The 22,743-nt window shown below is 34.3% G+C and overlaps 2 protein-coding genes across 2 annotated transcripts in view; one reads left to right on the plus strand and one right to left on the minus strand.

The window, feature by feature from the left end:
* Positions 1-17,287, plus strand: part of LOC125662456 (uncharacterized) — a 55,929-nt gene extending 38,642 nt beyond the window's left edge. Inside the window, exons 20-25 of the mRNA XM_056147397.1 lie at positions 1,013-1,181; positions 1,638-1,828; positions 2,845-3,084; positions 4,413-4,527; positions 14,157-15,000; positions 15,936-17,287. Of these exons, the coding sequence (XP_056003372.1) occupies positions 1,013-1,181; positions 1,638-1,828; positions 2,845-3,084; positions 4,413-4,527; positions 14,157-15,000; positions 15,936-16,134 (1,758 nt within the window). The 3' untranslated portion in view covers positions 16,135-17,287. The remainder of the gene's footprint in view (positions 1-1,012; positions 1,182-1,637; positions 1,829-2,844; positions 3,085-4,412; positions 4,528-14,156; positions 15,001-15,935) is intronic.
* A 2,737-nt stretch (positions 17,288-20,024) lies between these two features.
* On the minus strand, positions 20,025-22,321 carry LOC130049575 (uncharacterized). Its single transcript, XM_056147412.1, has 3 exons — positions 21,847-22,321; positions 20,195-20,277; positions 20,025-20,106 (listed from the first exon to the last, which is right to left on the minus strand). Exons 1-3 carry the CDS (start codon positions 22,196-22,198, stop codon positions 20,089-20,091), a joined length of 453 nt encoding a protein of 150 aa, XP_056003387.1. The 5' UTR covers positions 22,199-22,321; the 3' UTR covers positions 20,025-20,088.
* Positions 22,322-22,743: the final 422 nt, after the last annotated feature.

The following is a 22,743-nucleotide window of genomic DNA, read 5'->3' on the forward strand; positions in this document are numbered from 1 at the left end:
TGATATCCCTCGTATAATTCTTCGAGATATCAAAAAATTATCCTATGTACAATCGTCAAATTGTCGGCTTTGGTACAGAAACACAATTGCTTATACCCAAATTAAATACTGTTATGTTCCTTTAAGAGATATTTTTGAGGATTCCTTTTCATATCCCTATGTTCGATCTCAAACTGTTTTGTAAAAATGCATAATTTGTGATGCACTGATCACTAGAAAATCCAAATAGTAGTAAACTCGTCTGATGCAGTTTCTGTACCAAACCCTTCAAACTTCTTTACAAGCATTTTAATTCATCGTGTCCATGAAGTTAAGGAGTTTGGGAAAATACCATCACACAAACTATCCAACATTAAGTACCTTTTTTCGTAGACAACGGGAAGAACATTAGATCAGGACCCTAGGTACTGCATTTCCACATGGGTGCAATGATAATGTATATGATGTGGGGAATTTCACTAGTCCAAAAGGAAATAATGTAAATTATTGATTCATTGTATATTGTTTTACCTCCCTTTCGATTATATTTCACTCAAATGGAGACGTCACCACGGCTGGTGGTCGGCTGAAAAATATAGGCCTATCCTCGGCGCGTATGGCCATTCAGCAGGGAGGGATCTTTATCGTGCCACAACTGCTGCGTCATGGGACCTCGGTTTTTGCGGTCTCATCCGAAGGACACTCCCATTTAGTCGTCTCTTACGACAAACAAGGGGATACTGAAGACCAATTCTAAACCAGGTGTCCACGGGATAAACGTGAATGGGATGGAACTCTTTCCCAATACTCAAGGACTGAAATACAGTCATGGAGACACTAAGATACGTATATGACAAGCAATATGATATTATGATATCACTGAGAGTGTGACCGGTCGACAGGGGATGGTTACTCATCCTAGGCACCTGACCCCACCTCTGGTATATACAGGGATCCGTGTTCGCTTAACTCTATGTTTCCCTTATATGATTTATGAGATTGATCAATGTTTCTTATCTTCACTTTTCATCAGATGACAGGCGATGATAACCTTACCCAGATTCACGTGGAAGCCGCTCTCCAACAGTGTTCAGCGTTTGTTCTTCTTAATGCGACACTTCAAGAATCCGAACCCGAGGTCACTTACACAATAGAAAACATCTGTCCCAACAACTGCAGCAGTCACGGAACTTGTGAAGGCGGTAAATACCAGCTTCCTATTGCCCAAGTTACTATAGCATTTCCAATTAATTATAGATTCAAAACATTTTGGGACTCTACTCTAATGGGTAGAATCGTATGGATTTCAAACCAGAATGAAATGCAGAATTTATCGAATATCTTGATGCATGAAATTGCGTCTTTGCAAAACTAAAATTTCATTGCCTAAAAATTGGTAATAATGAATTTAAATGATTTCATAGTATATTGGATAACCTGTAGTTTCATTGCAATTCAGTATCGAAAAAGAAATCAGAAATACAATTCGTTGTAATTCATTGAAAAAGGGAAAGAATATTTATATCTTATGATCATCTTCATTATGTTTCTAAGCTGTAACCAATGTTTATTCCCTGACGCTAGTTATAAACACAAACAATGTATACAAGAAGATTCTACATGCAACACACATAGTTTAGATATCTTCTTTATTAAAGGAAACTGCACGTGTTACAGCGGGTACGGCGGAAGTGATTGTTCGTTTGATTTACTGGGACCCCCCACAATAACTGACGTACCCAGCTCTGGTCTGTGTGATCTGTCCACATCATCATGTAACGAGGCCACCATCATGGGGAAATACTTCTTTGAGAACATGGACTCCAACTGTTACATTAGTGTGCATCAGGTGTGAATGAGATTCAATAAAAGTACTTATCTGTAAGGGTTAGAGCATACCTTACTTTACCTATCGATCACCACATGTCCCGTGTCTGTTTGTAACTAAGTATGTATATATTTTCTTCTAAGACTTATTCGAGAAATTCTCCCTTACAACATTTTTTTACCAAATTTCTCGGTTACCCTTGGTACTCAGGGGACCTAATGCTAATTGTATTCGTTTGTGAATTTGGTATGAGGAAGTCTTTAAAAATAGGGGGGGGGGGTAAATTGGAAGAGTTCTTAAACCCAGGGATCTGAAATGGGAGTATACACTGCAGAACATTGACATTTTTCAAAAGTTTTCTTCTCTCCGAAAGCACATCACTAAGCAGAATCAAATGCAAAGTCATGTAGAACAGGAAAGGGTACCCCAATTTGTTATCAACCTCACTTGGAAATTCAGATCATAAGATGGGCCAAACGCGTCATATATTGTTTATAATTATTCACTTTGGTATCAAATGGAAGGTATTGCAACAAGAATGTACATATGAAAAACGATATCCCTATCACTCACCAAACAATCGTTATCAATAATGTTATTGTTTTCAGCAAAACGATAGGCAGAGCAAAACTATAGGGCCCGATTTTCCATCCCTTGGCCTAACATAACTACAACCATATAAATACAGATACATGATTTTATTGTTCGGCTAGTAAAGGAATCATTTGAATTATACAACAAAACATCTACAAACAGAATGTTCTGGAATTACATGTCCCTTTATAAACCAGCCTAATATATATACATATATATATATATATATAGCAAACGTAGTATCATTTCATGTTAAATTCATATGTCGCTTGATTACATATCTAGTAGCATTAGATGAAATGGGAAATGCTTACTACTTGGAAACACATATCAGGATGGATTGTAGAGAAACACAGGACATTACCTTGCTCCTCTTATTATCAAAAACGTTCACATAATCTTGCGTGTTGGCCAAGAATATTTTTTAAATGTACTATCATTAGGTTGATGTAAACGAAACCACGGTACAAGAAGAACAAATGCAACTTCCCCTGGAGGAGAGGACTTTGTTTGAGGGTTATTGTCCCCTTCCTGTCAACATTTCTGGTACCTGGACCACTGAGATCAAGTTCAACATCTCTAACGACGGAGTTCGTTTTACAGAAACATACAACGTCATCATTTATCAGTCTCAATGTCAGGAGTATCATAATCAGTCTGGAGATGTCTTTTTCACCTTAAAGGTAAATTATGAAACCTTTCATTTAGATAATGTAACTCGCCGTAAAAGATATTAAATATACTTTTATTTTTAAGGTACGTGTAAATGATAATACAAGTTAATTACAGAAGGGGATCATTACCCCTCCCCATCACCTGATCCCACTTCTGGTATAAAAATTCACATCAGATTGGCTAAAAGAGGCTAGCGACTACAAATGTTATCAAAATAATTTGATTCAATCATCTCCGGTCACTGACTTATGGGGTAGAGCGAGTTTTTACGTTTCTAATCCTTGGGAACCATATGATTTTTGAAAAAGGGTAGACTTATTGGGATCCGTTAAAAAACAAAAATAATATTTAAATCAGTTCACACTATATTTAGTTAACCGAAGTAAAATGGGTGAAATAATGCCAAAACGGCGTGAAATACACAACCAGGAAGAACCCACTGATAGCTAATAAAGGAATAAAACATCTGTGTTTGATAACATAATATTTAGGTGTGCTATTTGTGTTAGAATTAGTCATATTGAAATGCACTCCTACACCGGGAATGAAAAATTGTGATTAAAGCATCACAAAGCAGAGAGCTTATTCATAAGAGGCTGGTGCAAATAAAAATTATTTTCGTAATGCGCATTCTCACTCAAAAGGCATAAGAGTGTAACTCTGTAACGTGGACAGTCCTATCACTCTTTGTCTTCAGAGTCCTATCATACATGCGTTTTCTTTATTCATCGCAGAGACATACCATGTACGTTCTACAAAATTCCATAAGCAAATATCAAAATTCTTACGTAAAACATGAGGGCTTTACCGTCAACGAACACGCCATTTTGGAATTTGCGCCTGCAAATTTCGGTATCATTAATGAACAGGCCATACCATTTTAAATCTACATCGTGATTGTTTATTAGACGGAACAGTTTATTGAGGTATAGCGTGCAAGGAAAACATAATTGAATACATAATTACATTTGAATCTACCTCCAATCTGCCACCGGATGTCAGAAATTCAAACTCGTATACCGAACTCGATTGAGAATTTGTTAACTAAGAATGACATCTGTTGTTTTATTGAATGATACCAGTACATGTAACACGAAACATTTCCGGTTTTAACATTCAAATAGAAAATGCATCTATAAATAATCTTAACTAAATGGGATAAGGACTAGAACCACAACTGAGGTCTACGGATCTCTCTCTCTCTCTCTCTCTCTCTCTCTCTCTCTCTATATATATATATATATATATATATATATATCTTGTAATCTACTAGCTAACGAAATCAAAACGTTTTGAATAGAAATTTTAATTCTATGTTTGACATCTTTCCTTACAGGATGAGTTTTGCTACATTGACAGCGCATGCGTTCGTCCGATGGAAAATAGCTCCACAAATGAATGTTTAATATGCAATGCTACAAATGATAAATACCAATGGACGGAAAACGAGGGTAAGTCAACTACTGAAATATAATCCTTACATATTTTTCTACATATACACTAGAGTTCCTGTCCATTTAACATTGTACACGTACATGCATAAAATATTATAGTACCATATACATTGATTTAAAGTTAAAGTAATTCCACCTTCCTGCGATGTCATCAAACTTTGCAAACCTCTATGGCGTATTCAGATTTATGGAATTCAGGATTATCACCCCTTGACATGAAATAGAGAGTTTTGAGGAGTTTTCATTTATCCTAATCTGTGATTTTTCAGTTCAATACAGAACGCCCTCGTATTCCTTTAAATCAAATATCATAGTTCCATTATGAGAGGTTATGTCAGACACGCATACATAGGGTTCACACCTACCACTTATAGGCTAGATAGTCAAAATATATATTTACCTATTGGTAGACACTTCCGTTTTACAATATTGCAGGTATATGTTAGTCCATACCTTGAAATACCTACAATGGAATACACTTGCACGGGGACAATTTTCTGAATCCGTTCATATGTATATGTGACATTGTTCGAACGGTAGCACTGTCTACATGTTAAATCGATATACGTTACAAAGTTCAGATTTTCTTTAACCGATTAATGTTTGGATTTTAATGGTTTGATGATAACTCATTTATACGACTCTCATAGGTGGGTTATATTATGATACGTAACAGCCGTCTGTTTGTCCGCGCGTTTGTCAGCACTTTGTAAATCATAGCAAACAATGTGTATAAACATTAGCTTTAACATATACTTGCATTGTCTCCACGACATCCTTATTGAAAAAAAATTCATTGGGTTTTTTTTTCTCAAAATTATCGATTAAACGTGCTTGTGCAATTTTCTACACTTTAAAACAAAATAAAGCAGCAAATCTAGTATAATCAAACCTAATACACATATTTACACTTCATAGACATTTCCGTCTACCAATTAAAAGAGTACTGGTAATGCAAAGATTATGAAAATAAACAAAACTGTTGTACTATCCAACTTCAGAGCAAAAATCGACATCATTCATTTCATGGAAAGTCAAAATTTTAGTTTTTCAAACGCCAGTGAGGTATATGAAAGCCGAATATAACGAACAGTGATCAATCTCATAACTCCTATAAGCAATACGAAGTTAATAGTTGGATAAACACAACAGGGGTGGGATCAGGTGCCTAGGATCAGGAAGCATCCCCTATTTGATTTTATCCCACTTAATACAGAAACAAACCTAAAAATGATTTTGGACGCTTTACTGGTTGGGTATCCAATGACATTCATTTACTAAGCAACAAGTGCACAATTTCTAGTGAAAATCAATAACTTTTAGCTACTTTAGGGGAATTTATTTCCTATAAGTAAATAATCTATGTTATGTTGTCTACTTCATTTAGTTTCAGAATGGTTTTACCCATTTTTGAAAATTACAAACGTTCAAATTTTCTAAAGTAATTGTTGCCATGACAACGGATAAAAACATAAATTTTAACACTTATTTTCAAAAATAGCAGGAGTTTATTGCTATATAATTAAAGCCTAGAGTAATCCTTGGAAAAATGAAATCTATAGTTTACATCTATATCTCTAAAAATAAAAATGTTTGGCAAACTAAGTAGAGAAAAGCTATGAAAGTTTCAAAAGTATGTGAAGTTTGTATTTCAAAACATTTTAAGCCATGGGGGGAAACCGATTAATTGCAAAATTTATGATATCACATATTTATTTATTTTTACTTATTGTTAAATGGGAAATTCACCTACATTTGAATAACATATTTTTTATATAGTGTTCAGATATCATAATTATAACGTGTTCAGGATCATTTCAGTGCCACCTGAACTATCCTTTTTTTTTGTTTGGAAATGATATTGAGAATAATCGGACAGTTTCATATTATTGGGAGGAAAATATATCTACCAGTTAAAAGTAATTAGTTTGTCTCCCCCTCTCACCCAACCCATACCTAATTTTGCAACTGTCCTAAAGAGGATCCTATATAGAGATGACAAATTTTCAGACTTTAAAAAATGACAAAATCATTGCTTTTCAAACACCAATCAGTTTAACCGTAATGCTTAAAATTGAATCCAAATAGTTATCAACTCTTACAGAACACCCATATTTACAATATTTGTATATACTATCTTTCTTTGGACTCTCAGTGGCAATGGGGATATGTACTTCAATTAATACATTGTCTTTATTCTTCTGTGAATAATTTCCTGGCCTACCGAATACATATTTTACAAACATGTTAACCGAGTAGGATGAAAAATAGGACATAGGCATAATAGCATGGCTTCACACTTAACATGTGTACCAAATAAAATGTGGTAGGTACATGCTATGTGCCCTGTGTGCCGTGGTAAAAGACAGTAGTATTAGGAAATTCAGAATATGTATTAAATATTTTATTTACAGGATCAGAGATAAGGTTTCTGTACAATGTGATATTCTTCTTAAGAATATGTCAGCGCTACATTAAATGAAAAGGATTATTACATTATATCAAGGATAACGCCGCCTTAATGACTCTATATGAATATTGTTTTATTATATTGTATGCTCTTCATAACAGTACTTCTTTTCCCCTAAGCACATTTATTTCATTAATAGAGGCTATGCTAGTCGCACATTTAAAGAGAAGGGGAAGAACCACCCCATCCCGCCTCAGACTGATAGAAAACAGATATGTTTGCCTAAGTATACTATGCGTTTCCAGATGTAAAATATTAAGTAATTTTTGCAAGAATGGACTGAGAGAATAGCATGTGGTGACAACTCCCCTGGGAAAAGATTGCATATGTACATATGTACCTGCACTCATCGTATTAAATGACACCTTTAGGTTAACTGCCACGTTATTTGTAATTGTACTCCCTTCCAAAACTACTCACATTTCTCCTCTACTACATTATGTAAAACTTATACGGTACCAATTTTGATACACCAGATGCGCATTTCGACAAATAATGTCTCTTCAGTGATGCTCAACCGAAATGTTTGAAATCCGAAATAATTATGAAGTTTTAGATCTTATGTGAATTTACTATAGATCTTTCGTACATTTCAAATAGAGGTAAATGGTGTGGGGGTTTTTCATTACAAAATAACCCGATAGTTCACTTCAATCTTATTTTACTACTCATAACCGTTATTGTGAAATAAAGTAGGTCTGATTTAGCTGTATTCTTAAATTCATTAATGAATTTATCAATAGAAAAAAAAAATATTTGAATGTAAGTAATCTGTCATAGTTTCCAAGTTTCCATAACAAACCCCAAAAATGCTAATAAATGAAGAAGATTTAAGATTTCAAAATCATATTCTTTTACCTGCTGAATCTGAAGAGTTTTCAATGAAAAGTGATTTGACAGTAAAGCTGGCAACATATCAAGGAAATAAACTACCTTTTCTTTATCAACGTGTAAGTTACCAACGAATTTATTTCTTGATAATTGTGGAACAAATGCCATATCAAATATAAAATATGCTAATACACCTTGACATGGTTGTAGATTTTTTTTTTAAGAATTCTATCAAATTTACTGCTTTTTAAAGCAATATCAGCCCCGGAAAACCAACATAATTATCAAAGGGCAAGATGAATTTTATTTATCAATATTGATTACAATAAATTACTGTATATCCGAATAAAGAATTCAATCATAAGAGTATCAAGATAACCAACAATAAATATGTGTATGGATGAAGATAAATTCTAGTGATCTACTTCAATATATCATATTTTGTCGAAAAGGCATGTGGTTTCCATGGTAACAATACGTAAATTATTTTTTTTGTTGAATATTTAATTCCACAATGTATCATGAACAATTCATACGAGTTTCACCAATAATCATTTTTACACCACTTTCCACATTTTTCAAAACAAATGTTTGATGCTTACTGACTTGACTCTTACGGACACATATGACTCAAAACAAATGTTATATAGTTTCGTAACATGTTTAATATACCGAAAGCTTACTTTACCACATATTTTCCCATGAAACCACCTTTACTTTTGCATTGACCACAACTTACAAATTCAATTTAAAATCTTCTTATCGGTACACTACATGAACTGTTAACATTGCTGTTGATCAAACATTAAAACATTCCACGTAAACTCAACATTTTAAAATTTGATTTAAGGTCTTAAGATACACAATATTTTGGACACATCTAGTGAAGTAGGACTGTACTGTGCTTTGCGTGGGTACACTACTGATGCTGAATTTTTCAAACCTTGTGTACATGTTTACCATCATTTTAATGTTAAATATAGGATATGATTATGTCGTTCAGTCGACTGAAAGGAATGGTAGAGCTTTTTCAGTGAAATTTTATCAAACGAGATAGTTTCGTCCTGTGAAGGATACACTTGAAATGTAATAATGTTGATAGGAAAATCATCCATAGGTAGAGTGGGATCGTTCCTCAGATTTATATTCAATAAATCCGTCTTAGAAATGGCATCCATTAATTCCTGTGAACTCGAAATGAAAGACACCACAAAGTCGTCCACTTCTGATCCATACTTAAATCGTTTATTGAAAGTGAATATTAATGGCAAACTAACTACTCAATGTTATGACAAACGGATGATTTCAGCTTCGCCATGATCAACTTCTCATATTTATGTAGCAATATCCCATTATTATATGCATAAGAGGTGTATATTTCTTAAATTATTCGATGCACAAGAGCTTATTCTGCTTATGATCAGATACAACCTATCAAATCTCTTTGATATGTTTCAAACCGATTGTTCGGTCGTTCTTGGCACATTGATTTTGACCACGGATAACTCCGTTTACCTGAGGATATATGGTGCATGCTGGTGTGACCAGTGGGCGCGGGATGCTTACTTCTCTTAGACACCTTGGCCCATCCCTGGTATATCCAGGGGTCCCAGTTTGCCCAACTCTCTAATGTTTGTTGTTTTTAAGAGAAGCTGTCAGTAACCATTCAGAATGGGGTTTTTTTAAAAGTGGAAAGTGCAAATATCACAAATTTAAATGAAACTCTCACATTTTTGTGTATGGTAATAATCAATATTAAAAAAGTTGGGTTTTTAATCTTTTCACAACTATTTCTAATAAAACAATTTCTCAACAATGTACATTGAATGGAAATTCAAAAAGCACTTAGATTATTGTACTTGTGATTGAAAAAATGTATATTTTCTTGATTATTCTTAAAAATAAGTCATAAATTAAGGTAACAAAAAGAGCATTTATGACTTCTTTTCAGACACTATTTTCTCTGAAACGCAGCAGGGCTGACATTAATTCTACATGCCGTTTTAAGACAGTTATTTATACTACCAATATAGTAAATAAAAACAGTTAAACAATTTACCCTTTTTTGTAAAACCCCTCAAAACTCAACACTATTTTTCTGTAAATTAAATTTGATATGTTAGTTAATAGTGAAGTTAAAATCAATGTAATTATTCCAAATTCATACAAACTGTCCCAATGACAGATAGATCTAGTAAATCAATAGTAAACACCGGTAAATAAGATTCCAGGAATGTCTAGTATAGAACACTTGTTTCTCTTAAAAAAAAAACAAAGAATATCTAAATCATTTTCTACACTCAATCAGAATCAATGCTGACGTCACACTATCACCTCATGTTGCGTCATACAGGGGATGCTTACTCCTCCTAGGCACCTGATCCCACCTCTGGTGTTTGCACAACTATCTATTTTGTACTGTTTGTAGGAGTTATGAGATTGATCACTGTTCGTTATCTTCACCTTGCATAATCAACATGCATTGTGACGCAATTTTTGTGTTTTCAACGTATTTCATTCTCACTGAAATAATTTATCTTCTATCAAATGGTAAATGTAATTTCTATTATAATGCAATTCCTATTTCAAACTATTGTATACGTAATGATGTGGATTGTTGTTCTGATGAGAAGGGAGAAGGGGTGGTATTTTGTTGGTAGATTCTCTAACAAATACCCCATTCCTATATCATTATTTGGCTATGAGTATAGCACACACGTTTTCCAATTACAAATTACAAATTCTGTAATTCGTGTATTTTAGACCACATCCATATTTTAATTGTAATAAAACAATACACTTCATAGAGATTTCGATATAGAAATACTTGAGGCCTACTTATTCCAACATCTTACATGTATGTATCAAAAAATAAATTTCTCTTTTTTCAGTGAGCATTTGTTTTCGATATCATAATCAATGTTTCCTAAATTATGCTCTTAAAACCAGGCACGTAGAAACAGGATGGAGGTGGGGAGGGGAAGGTGTCGTATTTTTGATACGTTAATTTTGTCTTTGTTTTTACTTACCCCCCCCCCCCCCCTAAGATTTTGCATTCGAAGTTAGGGAATGACACCACTATTTAGGTTTCAATTCTTATAGCCTTGCATTTGGGGTCTTTTTATTTATTTATTTTTGATTTTGATTGCTTGTCAATAATCATTCGAAATTCCTGTGCGTTTTTTTATTTATTTTTATCCCGAACACCCCCTCCTGCTGCCCCCCCCCCCCCCCCCCTGGAAAATTATAGGCCTAATATGTGTCAGAAACTCTCAAATTTAGACTAATGACTGTAAATGTGTTAATAACGTATTCATCTTCCGAAGACCCCTAATGTCGGCTACAGATGAATTTATAAAACCGGAAAACGATATAAATCCTACATATCATGTTACAAAGATTGCACAATTTGACTTCAAATCTGCTGTCTAATGTGATATATTTGCATCTGGTAATAATTGTTTAATAAACATGTGACTAGCAAGTGAACTTTTCATATTTGGTTAAATTAACACCTTTCATTTTCCTTTGGGGTACCTCAGTAACTAAGTTATTGTCTCAGAGTTATCTCTCTTGGATTTATAAATAGGATTACCAGACGCACAGCTTTTTCATACAGAATCTACTAAACCCAAAAATATTTAAGTTTTTCATGACTATTTACTAGTCTGTAAATTATGTATAATCAATAATGATAGGGTATAACCTAATAAATTGGGGGATGTATCACAAATCGTCTGTTTAACATCGACTTGACAGTGTAAACATTGACGCAGCCGAGGCGGATCATGAATATTTAGAAAGTGGATTCAACTTTTGTCTTAAAAATTATGATTTTTTTTTTTACCTCAGATTCATTCGGGATTGATTGTTCAAAGAAATAAACACAATATTAGATGAACCTTCATGGATTTGCGCTGCTATATCTGCTGTTACCTACATGTTTTATTTTTGCCGGTCCGCTGCCGAAAGAAACCGACGCAGAACATTCAGATTCTTAAAATTAAATATCAGAAATTCTATTAATATTTTATCTAAACCTATTGTTTTTTTTTGTTTTTTGTTTTGGTTTAAAACGTGCATACTAGCCTAAATCTAACACGTGGTTTTGAATCATGTGCGTGTACATGAGGATATGCATCTTTACGTAATGGCGCTAGGCCTATGCAACGTCAAATCTTTTTGACGTTATTTCTTTGTTCTCTTGAATATGCCATAAAGACCTTTTGTCATGGGTGCAATCATATATCAACTATAATATATTTAAACCAAAGCAATATGTGATTTTAAAAAAATGCACAGCTTCGTTAGTAGATAAAGATACATACAAGTTTAAATTAAATCCAAATGCAGTTTAGGTCAACTGATTAAATATGAAGGTCATTGGTTAATGTATGTGACCTTGAGATTGTAGGATAAGGTCATTTCAAGGTCCAATAGAATTTAGCATGTCATTAGAAAGTAATTGATGCACACAGAAGGCAAATGTTCTTGACGTAGATTAGATCATTAGCCTAGTAATTACATAGATTTTCGAAAATGTAGCTGAACATGAAAACAATTGGTGTTTTTGGTAAGGTCAGTAACAAAAAACTAAAAGTTGTTTAACTGATTTTATTTATTTATTATTTTTTTTGAATAAAAATATAACATTTGTTATTTCTTTCTATATGAAAGACCTTGCACGATTGTGTTGCGTTTCTGGAAAAAAAATAGCTCAAAATTCTATTGTTTTATTGAATTTTTGACTGTATACAATGCAAGGTATGTTGGTTGCCATGGCAACCATTTTTTGTTGAGATATTTAACTTTCTTATTTCAACAAAAATTTATATAAGCCTTTTTCATTTACCTTAAACTAAAAAAATATGCATCTTATTGTTTTAATTGTATTTATTTTGGACTTTAAAGAGGTACATTTCACTGTTTTTTCAAGGACTTTGTCCTTGTCACCATGGTAACAACAAAGTGATCAATAACTCTGTGTTATTTGAGTTTAAGTGACTTACACATGCGTTTTGAATGATTGTATCAATAACGCTGGTTAAAATTGTAGAATTTTTCAATATTTTTTTTGCACTTTTCAAAAACTTCTCCATGATTACTGACAGCTTCTCTTAAGAGCTATGGGATTGATCACCGTTCGTTCTCTTAGTTTTATTTAATATTAGTCTCGATTGAAGTCAGCATTTCGTAAGTTATATTGTCGTTATAACGATCTAGTTCGTCAATGCAACCTATCATTGGGTCAAATACTGTCTGGCATGTTTCATATCGATTGTTAGGCCGTTCTTGACACACTGATTTTGACTGCGGATGGTTCCGTTTGCCTGATCAGGATATGTGGCTCGTGGCGCGTGTGACGGATCGACAGGGGATGCTTGTTCATCCAGGGCACATGATCCCATCTCTGGTGTATCCAGGGCTCTGTGTTTGCCTGACCATCTATTTTGCATTGCGTATAGGAGTTATGAGATTGGTCAATGTTCGTTATCTTCGCCTTTCATAGTGACAAAAGATCGCTGTCAGAGCCATTCAAGTCATTGAGTGGTTTATTTGGTTGTTAATATTCCATTTGGTTAACACTGCTTTCTGAGCGAAACTCTTGATAGGTTTACATATGGTCAATTGAAAAAATAAATATCGACTTATTGACATCATATACATTAATGTAAAACTTATACGGTACCAATTTCGATGCACCAGATGCGAATTTCGACAAATAATGTCTCTTCAGTGATGCTCAACCGAAATGTTTAAAATCCGAAATAACTATGACGTTTTAGAGCTAAATATAGCCAAAAACAGCGTGCCAAAAAGTTGAGCCAAATTCGTCCAAGGGTGAGAGCTATGCATGAGGGAGATACTCCTTAATTTTGAAATGAATTTCTAACTTTTATAACGGCAATTAAATATACATCCGTATTTTCAAGCTAGTAACGAAGTAATTAGCTACTGGGCTGTAAAGACCTTTCACGTAAAAGACACAGATAGAAGTATGATAATGTAAAATCACATTCTGTGTAATACCGAGCATACATTGTGATTACAACATTGTCAGGGAAGAGGGTCGGTGTACATAACTATATCATTTTCAAAACGTTGTGTATGATCGATCATTCAAAGTTTTCAAAGCAAGTTGTGCCTTGTTTCGCTTTCATGATGCAATAAATGTATCGTTTGTTGAATATGATGATCATCGTAAGTTTACAAATATTCGATTCAGGGAGCAAAGAATAATTTTTGACATTTTTTTTCATTGTTTCAAAGTTCTTCTTCCAAAGAGTTTAAAACAAGAACCTTCTATGGTTATTTTATCATGCAGATTGTAGACAGACTGCAACTGAATCCATGTCGACAACAACACTCGACACAACTACTTTTCCAGAGACTGAATCAAAAAGCTCCACAGAACCATTTACTGAAACTACAACAGACAGCACGACAGAACACAGCACAACAGATAAACAGACAATAAGTATGTTCTTGTCTACACAGACGGAAACCTCTTCATTAACCGAAGCTATGATTGAGCAATCAACTATGTCAGAGTCTACATCAAGCAGAACAGAAACAGAGACAACAACTGAAGCAATGCCTTTCCTATCCTCAACAACAGATCCAATAAAAGCAACGTCAATAGCGTCGGAATCCACAGCATCATCAGCCACAACACTAAAAGCAACAACAGATTATGAAGTCTCAACGACAAATAGAATAACAACAGTAACCACGAAAATAGCATCAGGAGAAACTACGTCAATGTCCTCAGAAACACAGACAACCTCTGCTACATCAAAATCCCCTGAAACAGAATCAACTTCTACTACATCAACATCCCCAGAAACAGAATCAACTTCTACTACATCAAAATCCTCAGAAACAGAAACAACTTCTACTACATCAAAATCCCCAGAAACAGAAACAACTTCAACAACAAGAAGATCCACAACTGATTCTTCAACGACCATTACATCACCGACGAGAGAAAGAGAAACAACCACAGCCAGATCCACGACAACAGAAAGTACATCAACAAAATATACAGAAGAACCGTTACAGTCTCCAATCACGAATATACACCTGGCTGTTGGAGCATCTGTTTCTGTTGCGGGTCTACTAGCTTTATTTGTCATCGTTGGAATGGTGGCCAGATATTGTAGAAAACCGTAAGTATTTATCGACCTGACAATATACTACATGTCAACTACAGCTAATGAGAAATTGAGTGTACAATGTGGTCGTCGTAATGCTATCAATGCAGTTTCAATCGCAGGGGCTAATCCCTTTGGGCCCAAACTCTGTGATACCATAAATATAGAAAGACTCTGACCTACAAACAATTCCACTCCCTTCAAATGTCTAAACCGCTTATGTTACAAAACATCCACTCCTGACTCTAACTACCATTTTGAGAAACGCACTAAATACCCAAAATACCTAAAACTTTAAGGAAGGGGGAAATGGGTCAAAATAGTCAGAATAAAATAAAATAAACAAAATCCAAAAAATAAAGAAATCCAAAAACTAATGTTTAATTTCACAGGTGCAATATCACAAAAATAATGTTTTGATTAATTCTAGGGTCTTTAGAGCTTTTCTTAAATTGGCAGGTCTTGTCAACAGTTGATGGTGCTAAAGAAAAAAATGAGTCCTGTAACGTCTACATGAAGAGCATTATTCAAATATGAGGAAGTATGTAGGGTATAATTGATGTGCAATTTAATTGATAGGTCTGAAATCTTCCACACTAGTCTGCAATTTGCTGCTGACATAAGCGAAAAACCACCCGTTGATCTGAATCGGTAAAAATAAGTCAAATCTAGAGATCGATGACGTATATTTGTTATTTTTAGAACATGTGACTTGAAATTTTGCATGCAAGTATTTAAAACGTTAATGTGTGCAAGGAGATAAGTACATTATGCATGCCACACCTAATTCAAGAATTTTTAGACTTTTGAAGCGATTGGGGTAGAGTTAGACACCTTTCTATATTGATGGTATCACATAGTATGGGCTGAAACGGGCTTAGCCCCTGTGGTTTGATTTGTAAAATAAAATGCAACATTGTCAAAAAATCAAATCTGGATAATTGTTACAGGAATAAACAATCACAGCTACGACAGGAAAATGGTGACGAATCCAGAAACTGGAGGGACATGTTGGTATCTACACCACAGGACGCCATTTCCCCTCGTCCTTACAAGGATTCGTTTATCCCGCATGCTACTTCCCATCACTTCAAATCTTTGGGCGGATCGCACAGAAATAGTTTTGACAGCAGATTGCAGAAATGGTGAAGAGAACTAATCTTTACAGATTGAAATTGTTAAAGAATATTTGCTACCAATTTAGCGTTGTTAATTTTTTGTTACCATCTAGTATACTGTAGAACACTTTTATTTCGCGATACTTTAATTTCGCGACGAAACAATGATGTATCCATTCACGAAATGTAATCCTCTCGAGTCATCTATTTCTTAAGCCTCCTATACTTGGAGAGTTTTACACAAGAAACAATTGAAATAAATCTAGTAGACAATCGGGGGGGGGGGGGGGGGGGGGGTAAGTGCACGTCTTTCTTATATCATTTAATTTTCGCCGGAATTCAAAATTATTGAAATATATCTCCGTGAGTAACATATTGTAAAACTTATACGGTACCGTGAGTAACATCTATCAGATACAATGTAGCCTTAACACAACATACATATATTCCTATCTGTATTTTCATTGCTTTTTACCGTTTTAGCACGTTTTCTTCAACTACCATCGAGCATTGTGTATTGTATTTTAGCGGGCAATCTAGGGTATATTGTAAAACTTTTACACGAGAAATAGATTGTAGCAAACAATCTGGTCATCGGGGTGTTAAGAGGATGCCTTTGCTATATTAGTTAATTCCGCATGAAGGATACATTCAAAATTATTGAAATATATTTTTCTAAAGGTGATGTACATCTGACATGATCTGATTACTTTTGCATCTAAACGCAATACACTATTGTTCCCAGGATTTGGTCGTTACCATATATAATATCTTATTGTATACAACGTAGGCTACACACAAGATCCCTAAAAGTACTTTAGTGTTAATGACCGATATTTAAAAAAATGGTATTATATTTTTCAATTACTACATGAAAAGAAATGTTTAACTGATAAAAGTTTAATTACTGTATATTGATTACAGTAGCTCGATTTTCCAGGTAACTGGTTTATTTTAGATATAGTAACATTGCGAGTCAACAGTACAAATGATTTGTAGTGTAATTTTTTATTTATACGCAAAACAATTTATTTAGACTTGTATATGCTATCAACTTGGTTAATAACATGTGTTTTGTGTACAATGTAGTCTTCGCACAACATCGTTGTATCCCTATTTGTATTTTCAATGTGTTTTTTTTTTTCAATTCTAATACGTTTTCATTAAATGATATTACCACTATGTATTTTTATTCCTTGTAAATATATATGAGCATGTGGTGTTTTAACTCGTCAAAGTATTAAGGTTTCGATATAAAGCGTGCTTTAGTGATTATTTTCTATCGAAATTGTAAGAAGCCAGATATGCATATTCTCGTTGGAAATGTTCGCGCCATTAGTATGTGACGTCATACATGTCAATCGTTGTGAAGCGAAAAAGCATGAAGACATTCAAACAAGCTGTGGACATCACATACAGCAAGCAGGCTACAGTTACAAGTCTCATTATATTGTGTTGTACAATATATAGCTGTAACAATAGACACAGAAAGGAGTTTCTTTACTTTTACCAACAAGGCAACTCAGAGAAATTTTGTAAACTTAGAACTACTTCAATCCAATGGAAAACCACCTTCAATGACGACCCTACGTATTGCATGCTAGCCCATTTGATTCTTTTTATCGACATTTCTGTTTACAAATTAATAGGCTTACTGTTCTTCAGACTGGACGTAAGTCGCCGCGGGTTTGTCAACCGCAGGAATTTCTGTATAACATGCTCTTTTTATATACATGCACATTTAATTTCATATGCAACGATATATTGGTGTACAGCTTCCCCCCTCCCTCCACTTGAAGTTATGAATATTGACACCATGTGTGAAATTACTACCCCCTGATTAAAAAGTAAAACAAAAAGCCTACTTAATAATTGTCAAGAATTTTAGAATACGGTGGTTTTTATAAAAAAAATGATGATGTGTACCAACGTAGTAAAATGAAACTGCAGCTATATAATGGGTATCTGCCCCACTTCCACTATATCTTTAGAGTAATGACTGAGAAGATTATAAGGTAGAGGTTATGACTATATATTAAATGAGAAGCCATCATGTTTGTCTCTCTCAATGCGAAGACTGATATATATATATATATATATATATATATATATATATATATATATATATATATATATCCTTCTCTCTCTCTCAAACAAACACACAAACAAATCCGGTACCCATTGATAAGGAAATCGGTACATTAAATCGATATCGGTAAATTGTCTGTTTTCCTCTACACATTCGACACACTGTAGGCTATTGCATCAATCTAGTCCAAATTAAAACCATATATTCTCTCCCTTCTCCAGTGTATCGGTTAGAGAAGAACTTATTTTAATTATATTGACTAATTTTTGTTATACTCTATTTGTACTGATCTATAATTCTTTAAAAAGAATATTATAATCAACAAGGTAACACTACATGTTTGCGAACGAAATTTATAATCTATGATAAGATAGATATTTACTAACACGTTTCACTCTTTAGGGGACCAGGATCTCTATCCGAGTCCGTCAATGTTGCTGTAATGTTAATGTTTGAGAACGGGATTTGTCTTAGATTTGGCACGGCGTCAGGTTCAAAGATGTATGCCTGAATATTATCTACTAACGGGATGTCATCGGTGTCGGAACATTGACTATCCATCCCGTATAACTCATGACTTTCAACAGAATCTACTCACACCTACATAGCTGCTGTAGACATTGAAAAAACAAATCTGCTTTAAAAGAAACTTTTACTAATACATATGACCCATATAAACAAAAGCTCACGAAAGACACGAACAATGTTTAGATAACAAAGGCTTGTGAGATATGTGTCTTTCTTGTAAATCACAGACATTCAAAGTTTGCTTATCACTATCAATACCTTAGTTAAGGATTTTAAACTTTAAAGATGGAAAAATGGAATTTACATCATCCACATGCCGCTTTTAATACTCATATGAAAGGTAAATATAACTAACAGCAATCAATCTCATAACCCTTATAACGAATACAAAATAAAGAGTGGAGGAAAAACGGACCCATTGACACACCAGAGGTGGGATCAGGTCCCCAGGAGTAGTTAATGACTGGATGTTTCTGTAAAACACATTCTTATTTCTATTGATAAATCGGGATTTTCAAATCGGTTGTTGCTTCTCGCACACGAAAACCAGTCCATGAGCACACTTTGAGTCATCAAAATGTGCACTGCGCATGACAGTGAGACAGTCCTGTCCGCCATAGGAATTGTCAGGTTGTCCTCTGTACCAAGGTAGCGAAGTGATGTCACCATAACCAACAATCCACTTAAAAGTTCCCTCAACTTCTCGATCTGTTGCTCCTACCCAAGTAGGGTGATCAAAAGGATCCATCAGTTCTATAAATGATCTCATTCTCATTAATACCGTGTAACAGATACAGGGTACAAAATCATATATATCACAAATTGGTCGTCCTGTGTTAAAAGATATAAACCTGATCAAACAAAAGACGTGCAGAAAAGAATATTCATTGCTAGGGTTAGGAGTAAACATTTCCTGTATATGATTGTGACCTTGACCTTTAAACTACAAAGTATATTATCTGGATGATTCAGCTTTCCTTTACAGATGTCATGGATGAAGATCCACCGTTAGGTCATGTAAGAAGATTCCTTGCTAGTATTCATATAGTATATGAGATACCGTACAGAGACATATCATATCAATGATTAACCTAATTAATAAGACAGTGACAATCTTGGTTGTCGATAATTTGTCTAAAATTAGTATATATACTAATATGATATGCCATTATCTCATTATCTTGAAACTATTTGTTCATATGATTATGTGACCTTTACCTAAGCAATATAGATCACCCATATATCCACCTAAGATTGCGTTACTGTGATTGATCAGGATAATGATTCCTACCTACCGACGTTTGGTAACATAGTTGTCAATAGCCAAGAAGTTTCCTCCTCCGTCTCCAACTGAACAAGGTATGCGTTTTAATCTTCACATGTAGTCTGAAACCAAAATGAATTAGGAAATTATTTATATGTTACAGTGCGTAGGCATTTGGAGAAAATTGCTTAAAATAGAAAGAGATATGACCTTGGCGTCGTCCCAGGAAAGTTTGGTGTTGCTGTAACGGTAGCAATGATTTATATACGGAGTCCAGTCATCCTCACAACATTCTGAAAAAAATACGTTTCAATCAGTGATATTCTAAGATTGTCGTTAACGTTTATCTTCAGTAGAACACCTAAATATTAAATCGGAGATGAAAATGCGGTGATCTGTTTCTTGAGCATTCAGAAAAATGCAAGGTGAAGGTAACGAACAGTGATCAATCTCATAACTCCTACAAGCAATACAAAATAGATAGTTGGGCAAACACGGACCCCTGGACACACCAGAGTCGCTATAGATAACGGACAGTGATTAATCTTATAAAGAATACAAAATCAAGACATGCAAATACGGATTCCTGGGCATACCAAGGTGGAACCAGGTGCTTAGAATTCAATATGTTTAAAAGTAAACATCCCCTGTCAACCCATTACCGTGAGTCAAAGATCAGAGTGTAAAACGGCCCAACAATTGGTATTAATATCAAAATCTTTGTCACAGACATATTTTCACTATCCAGTCAATCATTCTGTAAAATATAAAGGTCCTCATTTGTTAGACAGATAAACCATGTACTGTATCTGTAATATTTCCTCAAAACTAAATCCAACAACGTGAATTTTTTTCTCATAAATGAGGAAAACAAAAGTCCTTGCCACATTTATACACTCTGTAAAATGAGGTCATCACTTGTTAGAAATAATCTAATCTGTAAGTAGTATTTTCTGAAAATACTATAAAGAATACAAAATTAAAACATGAGCAAATATGAACTCCTGTATTTAACGGAAGTGGAACCAGGTGCCTAGGAGGAGTAAGCATTTCCTTTCGGCCGATGTCACACCCACCGTAAGCCCTATATATTGATCAGTTAAACGAAGTCATCCGTAGTCGAAATAAATGTGTAAAACCCGATCTTACAATCGATTCCATACAAGCTGCATATGGTGTTTATGCCTTCCAACTGATTCAAAAGTATCATCTGCTTTTGATCACTTTTTCAATCAAGGCATCTGACAAATCGATGTTACGGGGGTTCCAACAGTCTTCTGATGAAAGCACGAAAGGTAAAGATAACAAACATTGACGAATTGTCAAACCTACTTTAAATAACACGAAATAGGGAGTTGGGTAAACACGGACTCCTGGATACACCAGAGGTTGGATCAGGTGTCTAAGGGGCTTAAGCGTTCCCTGTTAACCGGTCAAACCTACCGTAAGCCCTTCATCTTGCTCCGATAAACTAGTATTTCCAGAGATTCATGTTTGCCCGACTCATAATATTATATTTTTACGGCATTTAATGTTCTCAATTTTCACATATTCATATTGTGAAGTACATGATATCTTCTCAAAAGTGCCTTAATGTCAGAGCAAAAACACGACGTAATTGCTCATTTAATATAGTTATGGTCATTGATTACCTATGAAATATTAACGACAATGAATATACATTTGATATTTTTTTAGGGAATGATACTCATGGTGTATATATTCATTTAACATCAAGAAATAATTTTGGAACGAAATTCACATAAGGTTTTCTTTTTGCTTGGAATTGCTCATATATTATATGAAAATGCTACTTAGTCCAGTGGAACTACTGATGCAAACACAATAAATTGTACACAAACCTCCCGTTCTTCGAATTTTGCGAAAATATTCCCACTCATCCTTTGTGGCATTGACGTCCTTATTGGTCTCATTCAGGTTGCGCTGTAGCAATTTGCATTTCATTTGCTCTCCATTGTACAAAAGTCCTACACAATTGGGGCGCTCACGGTGGCAGATCGAAAAACATCTGATTATATCGAGTCCAGTGAAAGAGTTAATGTAGAAATATTCATCGTTCGGAACAGTGCTATCGTACACCATGTCTCGTTCAAATGACGTTCCACATCCATATTGAAATGCTGCAGTATGCTTAATTTTGACAATTGTCAAAACCACAGATGTACAAAATGTTTGCAATCCTAAATCAAACATGTTGGGCTGTAAATGTCAAATTTCCTTTTGTATCATACAACAAGTCCCTTTGCAATTATTCTACAGGCAGATCCTCTCTGACTGTAACGTTAAATAATATATGTACGTATTTCTACTGCTTTGGAAATGTTAATTTATCTGTAAGAGATACATTATTTATTTATGTTAAATTGTATCCATCCTGATGTCTCGTAATAAAAGGGAATTTTACGATTTCTCTGTTTATGCATATTGGATTACATTCCTTTCGATAATTGTTTACTTATAAAGAGCCGTCACCAATTTTGGATGATATCACAGAGAGTTATTGATCAAATGAACACAACTTATTTGAAGTAAAAATGCAATGTCAAATCTATTATATATCATGTGTTTTGCATCAAATTGAGTCAACGACAAACTGAAATCGATTATGTCTTGTATTTCCAAAAGTATACAATGTATATCCCTGAAACAACACTGTGTAAATATTCATTATCGTTTAGGAATATATATTTTTTATAATTACGCAACTAGGTTAAGGGCGTCCATAGTCAAATGCACAA

Source organism: Ostrea edulis, chromosome 8, assembly GCF_947568905.1.
Source record: "Ostrea edulis chromosome 8, xbOstEdul1.1, whole genome shotgun sequence".
Lineage (NCBI taxonomy): Eukaryota > Metazoa > Mollusca > Bivalvia > Ostreida > Ostreidae > Ostrea > Ostrea edulis.